The sequence below is a fragment of the Octopus bimaculoides genome, chromosome 1 (assembly GCF_046866305.1).
Source record: "Octopus bimaculoides isolate indiv1 chromosome 1, ASM4686630v1, whole genome shotgun sequence".
Classification (NCBI taxonomy): Eukaryota; Metazoa; Mollusca; class Cephalopoda; order Octopoda; family Octopodidae; genus Octopus; species Octopus bimaculoides.
The window spans coordinates 185,460,232-185,469,500 of NC_142928.1; the positions used below are offsets into that span (position 1 = coordinate 185,460,232).

General features: G+C 38.5%; 1 protein-coding gene across 1 annotated transcript in view; it reads left to right on the forward strand.

Moving 5' to 3' along the window:
• Positions 1 to 8,811, forward strand: part of LOC106879327 (regulator of G protein signaling 4) — a 12,766-nt gene extending 3,955 nt beyond the window's left edge. Inside the window, exons 2-4 of the mRNA XM_089363930.1 lie at positions 4,484 to 4,612; positions 6,503 to 6,669; positions 6,934 to 8,811. Coding sequence (XP_089220056.1) covers positions 4,484 to 4,612; positions 6,503 to 6,669; positions 6,934 to 7,098 — 461 coding nt within the window. The 3' untranslated portion in view covers positions 7,099 to 8,811. The remainder of the gene's footprint in view (positions 1 to 4,483; positions 4,613 to 6,502; positions 6,670 to 6,933) is intronic.
• The last annotated feature ends 458 nt before the right edge of the window (positions 8,812 to 9,269 follow it).

The window sequence follows — 9,269 nt, forward strand, 5'->3', positions numbered from 1 at the left end:
CTGCAGTGTTCACCTCGCTTGGATATTTACTATTTCCGAGGTTCCGCCCACTTTGAAACATATGTAGCCCGGATCTTATCTACTCCATTCCTTAACTCTTGTATTCTTATTCACACACCAAGCAACCCTGGTTGCCTACCATGAAATACAAAAAGAACATTTCTCAGTTCATTGTACTTCAATACAAAAAAAAAATACAAAAAAGAGTGGTTGTGTGGTAAGTAGCTTGCTTACCAACCACATGGTTCTAGGTTCAGTCCCACTGTATGGCATCTTGGGCAAGTGTCTTCTACTGTAGCCTCGGGCCAACCAAAGCCTTGTGAGTGGATTTGGTAGACGGAAACTGAAAGAAGCCCATCGTATATATGTATGTGTGTGCATATGTTTGTGTGTCTGTGTTTGTCCCCCCAGCATCATTTGACAACCAATGCTGGTGCGTTTACGTCTCCATAACTTAGCGGTTCAGTAAGAGAAACCGATAGAATAAGTACTAGGCTTACAAAGAATAAGTCCTGGGGTCAATTTACTTGACTAAAGGCGGTGCTCCAGCATGGCCGCAGTCAATTGACTGAAACAAATAAAAGAGTAAAAGGGTAACCTTCTGTCCCAATAAACCACTATTGTCCCTGAAAGTTGTTGTTTATATTTACTACGGATTGCTTGATGCCAACTTTCTTCCTACACCTCAATCCCTGGATCTTCTGGTGCAGCCTTCTGGCTTGCCAGCCCTCAGTCAAACCATCCAACCCATGCCAGCATGGAAAGCGGACTTTAAACGGCAATGATGATGATGATGATGATATATAGCCACTCTTTCTTTCTCTGAGCATCTTATTAATACTTTGCATGTGTTACATCCTCACGTTTTTTTTTCTTGTCTTTTTTTTCTCTTGTGTTAATTAACTATATATATGTGTGTGTGTGTGTGTGTGTGTTTCTTGAGAAGGGAGGACACCCCAAACCAGGCAAGATGGTGAGATGCTGTGAGGGTGGTTGGTATGGCATTGAGGTAGATCTGGCCACTCCCATTGACGAAGACAAAACCCGGATTCAAAATGATGGATGATGTTGATGATGAAAGCTCCTTCCCAAGCCATAGTATTCTGAGGTGTATATAATCCCTCCTCCCACTGGACAGGATGCCAGAGCATGACTGTGTTGTGAGGTACTTTCTGTTATGGTTGTTCGTTGATGCTTGGGGAGGATGAAAATGCCTTTCTAGGGCTGCATGTAAAATGATAAACAACACTGATGAACAGTTAACAGAAGCTTTATTTACTGCATATAGTTTTTTTGCTCTATGTTGGTCTTGGGATGAAGAATAAAAGCAACAACTTGTACACACAGGGAGAGACATAATACTGGAGTCTGTGTCAAAATAGCTGCTAGTACCAATTTGTGATGAACCCATGGCAACTAGGAAAATACGAGGGTGAGTCAAAAAGTAATGCCATTTTGTTTAGGAGAAGTATAATTACTAACACAGAAACATGTATCATACATCAAAATGAAGCTGGTCCTCTGTGGATCACATCCTTACTTCTCAACATAGTCACCGTTTCTTTCAATAGCAATGTTCCACCTTCGAATGAGAGCATGTATCCCTGCCCCCTAAAATTCTGTTGACTGTTCTTTGAGCCACTTCTTCACTACAGTTTTCACTTCCTCATCACTGGAATAATGTTTGCCTCTCAAACCCTCTTTCATGAGATGATAGTCCAGTGATGATGATAGTCCAGTGACGAGGAAGTGAAAACTAGTGAAGAAGTGGCTCAAAGGAAAATCAACAGAATTTTATGGGGCAGGGATACATGGTCTCATTCGAAGGTGGAACATTGCTATTGAGAGAAACGGTGACTATGTTGAGAAGTAGGGATGTGATCCACAAAGGACCAGCTTCATTTTGATGTATGATACATGTTCCTGTGTTGGTAATTATACCTCTCTTAAACAAAATGGCATTACTTTTTGACTCACCCTTGTAATAGCACCAAATTCATAACAGCTAAATTTGTACCTTCTGTCTGTCCAATTCAGTTCCCTCTGTTCAATCATTTCAGAAAATAGTTTGAATGATTGTTTTCTTACAGCCATTTAAAAATCTATTTTATTATTGAGCAGTAAACAGTTTGTGTTGGATGAAGAGCATCTCATTTTACAATGTCAAACAAGTAACACAGCAGCAGTGTTCTATCACTGTTTTTACTTTGATTTCTCACCAAATACACTCTTACTCTCTACCTATGTGTGTATGTTTAATTCTATCTGCACGGCTGGTGAATAAAATGAGAATGGTGTCATTACAGCAACTGCCTCAACACTCCGAGATTACTGCTTAAATATCCACCTTTTATAAGACTCATTAGAAGGTTCTAGAAAGTTAGATCATATGAGGGCTTGATGCTGATTGGTCAGTTAATCAGCCAATCATATGAAATGACAGTGATCTCCACATGGCATTCACTTGGCTGTCCATCAATTTGGTTTTGAATTTGCTACATGTGCAATACCTTAACCACTAAGCCGCACATTCACCAAATACTCTTTGCACCCTCTCTCTCCCTCTCAGTCTCTCCCCATATTTGTACATTTAATTTTAATAAGTTACTTTGGATCTTTGTGGGTTTTCATCACTGTTTACAATATTGTTCCAATTGTTTTCAAATTTGGTAAATGGATTAAGGTTTGTATACTAATTATGAAAATGAAATTCATTTTTCCTTGCAAAATTTGGATATTTAAGCCAATCAGAAGCGAGTATTTTACATACCACCATGGCGAAAATTTCTATTTCCATAGTAACCAAAGCAAAGATGCACCACGTGTTGCATAACTGGTTGCAAAGAAATGTTTCCCAAGTAACCAAAGATGCTGCACATGCGCACAAGGAGGAGAAGAAGATACAAGAAAGATTATTTTATAAAATCCTAGTTTAATCTTTTGACATGCCGATGCCACCATCCCCTCCCCCTAATGTTAGAAGAAGCAGCAAATGTGCTGTTTTCTGATTGGCTGAAAATTCTGAAAATTATCAAACTTTGAATACCTATAACATTTTTGCAAATTTTTTCTAGAATAAATAAATAACAAATTCGGGTTCAACATCATAAATTACATCTATATGATACAATAAAAATTTTTTTTAAAAGATAATTGTAAACAATGACGAAAACCACAAAGATCCATTACTTTCTTGACAATGCTACTAATGTGTTCACATTTAGTCAATTGTATGTTTCTCAGAGTTGGGGATCCATCAGCCAGACAGATTTTAGCTGGTCAACGTCAATTTACTATGCCAAGAAGATCTCACAAGGAATCCAATTATGAAAATGTAAAATTCACTAAAATTATTATATTCACAGACATTGTCTGATTGTCCAATTTCTGGTCTGTGATTTGTTGTTTAAAATGTTGCAAGCAGAAAGAAAAATGATTTAAAAAATAACACCTATCTTGATTTAATAAATGTTTCTTTTATTTGAATATTGTTTTACCTTTTATTTAATCCTTTATTGAATATATGCCTGTATTTCACTGAAACAAAGTATTACGTATTCTGATCATATAACTATGGGTCATGTACTAGTCGTCATCATCGTCATCATCATCCTCTGTCTGTTTTCCATGCTAGCATGGGTTGGACGGTTCTGTTTCAATTAATTTTTAGAATAATGAAGAATTTAGTGAAATCATTTTATCATTTGTCCATGACTCCACTGATGTTCACAATTAAGCACACCTTCACTGTGTCCCCCGCTCACCGCATTTTGCTCTGTCCCTATCTCTATCCATCTGCCATGCTCCTTCACACTCCCATGAACTTAACCACCCATACCACTTCTCCTATATTCACCATCTTCTAACTTAAAGCTATGCCCTGACACATCTTTACCATCATCCTCTTTCTTTTCCAATTGGAGTATCCATATTGCAAGTATCCATATTGCTGAGTATCCTACAGCAAGACACCTGTCTGTGTCCCTCTGTCAAACTCTAGTCTCTCGTCACCTAGCATTAAGCCAACATGCTCACTGTTACACCCATCACAGTTGAAGGGTCTTGTCTTGCAAGTTAGTCAGTGACCTCACTAGTGCTGGTATCACATGAAAAGCACTTTGTGTAATCTGTAAAGTGGTTGGCATTATGAAGGGTATCCAGCTATAGAGACAATGCCAAAGCATACATTAAAGTTTGATGCAGTCCTCTGGTTTTCTAGCTCCTGTCAAACCATCCAACCCATGCCAGCATAGAAAACAGATATTAAATTATGATGAATCTAATTAGAACATATTAACAAAAAGTTTTGATGGAAAATTTTGTCCAGATCACTTTAAAACAGGAATTTTGTGTCATAGAACCAGCGGGTAGCCTCAGGTTGGTGGGTATCAAACAGGTTAATTCTTAAATCTAAAATTTAACCTTCTCACATTTCTTCTGCTTGAATTGAAAAACATGTTTTTTCTTTCTTTCTTTTTTTCAGAATTTATTAAAAAAGACAGAGAAAATGAGCCACAAAATATATCAGACCATGGACAAGTAAACCCAAATGACACTAAAGACAAATACAATAAATGGAAAGAGTCCTTTGTAAGCATGATAAATGATGATGGTAGGTAAAACCATGCCTAAACTAATTACAATACAAAATAAAATTCAATATATTATTGGTTGAACATCTTGAGTGCTCAAATCCTGCTAATATCAGTTTTTATTAACGGAGACCCAGATACACTATCAGCATCCTCCTCCTCATCATCATCTTTCTTTCAGTCTGTCAACTTCTTTTATTTTCCTCTTTCTCTTCTTCATGTTATTCTTATTCTTTTCTTCTTGCTCTTGTTTTTTCACTTTTCTACTTGTTGCCACATGAGGTTTTTCGAGCGAGATCGTTGCCGGTGCCCCTGGGCTGGCTCGTGTGCGGGCGACACATGGAATCTTTCGGACGGGATCGTTGCCGGTGCCCCTGGGCTGGCTCTTGTGCGGGTGACACATGAAATGCCTTGAGCAAGACGGGATCGTTGCCAGTGCCCCTGGATTGGCTCATGTGCGGGCGACACATGAAATCTTCCGAGCGGGATCGTTGCCGGTGCCCCTGGGCTGTCTCTTGTGCGGGTGACACATGAGGTTTTTCGAGCGAGATCGTTGCCAGTGCCCCTGGACTGGCTCTTGTGCTGGTGACACATGAAATTTCTTCAAGCGAGATCGTTGCCGGTGCCGCTGAACTGGCTCTTGTGTGGGGTTCTGGGATTTTTCGAGCGGGATCGTTGCTGGTGCCCCTGGGCTGGCTCTTGTGTGGGTGACACATGAGGTTTCTCAAGCGAGATGAGCGTGGCCTTTGCCAGTACCGCCTGACTGGCCTTCGTGCGGGTGACACGTAAAAGCACCCACTACACTCTCTGAGTGGTTGGCTTTAGGAAGGGCATCCAGCTGTAGAAACACTGTCAAATCAGATTGGAGCCTGGTGTAGCCATCTGGTTTCACCAGTCCTCAGTCAAATCGTCCAACCCATGCTAGCATGGAAAGCGGACGTTAAACGACGACGACAATACGTACAGACATATATATATATATATATATATACCGCCTGACTGGCCTTGTAGGGTTTTCGAGCGAGATCGTTGCCAGTGCCCCTGGACTGGCTCTTGTGTGGGTGGCACATAAAAGACACCATTTCGAGCGTGGCCGTTTTCGTGTGGGTGACACGTAAAAGCACCCACTACACTCTCTGAGTGGTTGGCGTTAGGAAGGGCATCCAGCTGTAGAAACTCTGCCAAATTAGATTGGAGCCTGGTGTTGCCATCCGGTTTCACCAGTCCTCAGTCAAATCGTCCAACCCATGCTAGCATGGAAGGCGGACGTTAAACGATGATGATGATGATGATGAATGTTGTTCTTCAGTTTTGTCTTACACCATCTTTTCCTTTTGTCTTTTTTCCATCTCATCACTTACATCTCCTTGTCTCTCTGTCCGTCTGTCACTTTATGCATCTATTTATCTACCTTCCATCTCTTTATTTGTGTGTCATCTATTTATATATCTATCTAGCCATCCATCCATCTATCTATCTATCTATCTGTCTATCCCTCTAACTATCCATCTATCCATCCATGCATCTATTTATCTATCTATCTACCCATTTATCCTTTCTATCCATCTATCCTATTTATCTATCTGGTTATCTATCTATCTATCCATCCATCTATTTATCTGTCTGTCTATCTCTCTATTTATCTATCTATCTATCTTTCTACCCATCTATCCTATTTATCTATCTGGCTATCTATCTATCTATTGATCCATTTATCTACCTTATGTCTCTATGTATCTTACTTGTCTGCCTCTTTACCACTTACCTCTTTATGTTGTTACCTATTTGTCTATCTGTGTATCTATCTACCAGTCAACCATCTATCTATTTATCTGTGTATTTATCTATCTTTTTATGTATCTATCTGTCTACCATATATTTATTTATCTGTCTTTATCCAATTACTGCAGAAGGTTTCAGTATATTTCGAGACTACCTTACTTCTCAATACTGTGATGAAAACTTAGATTTCTGGAAAGCAGTTGAAGACTTCCGAATCGAACCTGATGACACCCAAATTCGTGCCCGGGCTGGTGCCATTTATAAAAGATTCATCATGAAGGGAGCACCACGTTGTGTAAGTGTCAACTTTTTCTCTTCATTAATAATAGACTCTGAGATTTTTTTTTTTTTGTCTTAATTATTGATAGAATAAGTACTAGGCTTACAAAGAATAAGTCCTGGGGTTGATTTGCTCGACTAAAAGCAGTGCTCCAGCATGGCCGCAGTCAAATGACTGAAACAAGTAAAAGAGTATATATTTATATATAAATCATCTTGTTTTTCAGTTCTTTATATATTCTCTTTCTATCTCTGTTTCTCTCTTTCTCTTTATTTTCAGATAAATTTGCGCTCAAAAAGTCGTGAAAAACTTGGTGAACAGTTGAAAGGCCCAATTACCCGATCTTTCTTCGATGAAATGCAGAAAGAAATTTTAGAAGTTATGCAAAGGGACCCTTATCAGAGGTTCTTGAGATCGGAGTATTATCGAAACTTATGTACATAGATTCATATGAAGATGGTTGGAGGGGAGGGGGGGGGGGGCTTACTAATACCACAACTACCATTGTCATCACCACTGTTAACACTACCATCATTACTACCACCACTAGTTACTATCACTACAACTATTGCCTCCAACACAAACACTAACACTATAAACCAACAAAAGAGCCTCTATGTGGTATATCAAACTGCTAGAAATAGCAGCTTAATCTCTCTAAATTCCCCATAGCCATAAAAAAAAGGACGGCACATTTGACAATGTAGCCTTAGATGCACAATGCCTGAAAACAAAATTGAATGATTATGGCCGGAACACCTTTTGATCATTATTCTGCTCAACTTTAACTGACATACAGCTAAAAACAACTCTCTGCTACTATTATTATGATTGCCACTCCCAATATGACCTCTACCACTTCTCTTCTGTCAACCAGTCAAAATATGGCAGTGAACATCACTCTGAATACAATTACCAAAACTACTCTGATGCAATAACAAATAGTCTCTATCAACATCACCATTACTATGCTACTACCAAACTACTCCTGGACCAACCAACCAGCCAACCAACCATTCATTATGCTGAACAATCACCATCTTCATCATCACCACTACCAACCCCATCGCTATATCTATATCTATATGCTAACACACTGAGTTCGAATTCCACCGAGGTCGACTTAGCCTCTCATCCTTTTGGAGTCAATAAAACAAGTACCAGTTGAATACTGTGGATGATGTCATCACTTAGCCCTGTCCCACAAAATCTCAGGCCTTTTGCCTCTAGTAGAAAGAAATATTACTGCCAACACAAACCAATAAGAGACCCTCTACATAGTCACCCAATCTGCTAGAAATAGCAGTCAAATCACCTTTAAATGACATGGTTCTAGATCGGTAGTTCTCAACCTCTTTGATTATTATTTTATTCTGGTATACCCCCATAGCCATTCTATGTTTAAAAACTAGTTTCACAGATGCATCTTTCAAAACTCCTATTTTGTTCATCATACAATCACTTGTGTAGTTTGAACTATGTAAAATGTCAGAGAAAGAAACCCAGCTGTTTGTTGCAATTAACACATCTACAGCAAAACTTTTTTTGTTTTCAATAGATTCTCTAAATACTATTGTGGATCATCAATTTCCTATTTTGCTTGTATGGACCCCCAAAAATCTTATACAAATTTTCAGAGGCCACATGGTCTCTGGTAGAGAATCACTGTTCTGGATAAGATGAAACAATGAGATGTTCACAAAGTGAATGTGTTTGACCATCGATATATTTGGTCAAGGCTGACCTGGGGTTAAATAACAGCAACTACAACTACTACCAAAAAAATTATGACTGCAATTACCACTACGGTTTCTTTTTCTACTCCCACCATCACCACATGAATTGTACCACCAGCAACAATCATCAGTATTTCCTTTACAACAATATCAACCACTACTAACAGCTATATCCAGTACTCCATCTAACATCCTTACAATATGAAGTTCACCACGATCATCATCTTCACTACCTCCTCTACCATCCAACACTTGAATATTTTCAGTTACTTTCTCCATTAATTAGGTTAATCTGGCCAACCTATTTATTATTTATTATTAATTTAAGCCATCCAATCACTTAATCATTTTAAGCTCATGGATGAAGGTTTAAAATAAAAAAAAAACAATTTTCATTTTAACTTGGTCATCAACCAGCTCACTTCATTTTGTGTTGCTAATCTATCGAAAAAGACATGACATCGTATAACCTCATTTTACAGTCCTTGATAAATCTAAAGTATTGCATTTGTACCTTATTTAACTGAAATGGTTCACACCTCTTACAATGTCTCTTTTATAGCATATGATAGAAAAAAAAACAGATTGGAATTAACAACTAATGCAACGTTTCTCAACCAGGGCTCCCTGGAACCCTAGGATTCCACGAGAAAGACTGAGATAAGCTAATGCTAATTTCATGATTGTAATATTACAATACATGCACAACATTGTTGGTTATTGTAATATAGACATCATCCTATCAGGAAGGGTATCCACTCATAAAACATGGCTTCCAAGGGATCCCATCGAAATAAAAGGCACAGCAGACATAAAAACAATGATTAGAACTGATATATGCATATATGTCCATTTTTTAACATCCAATGTTTCATGCAT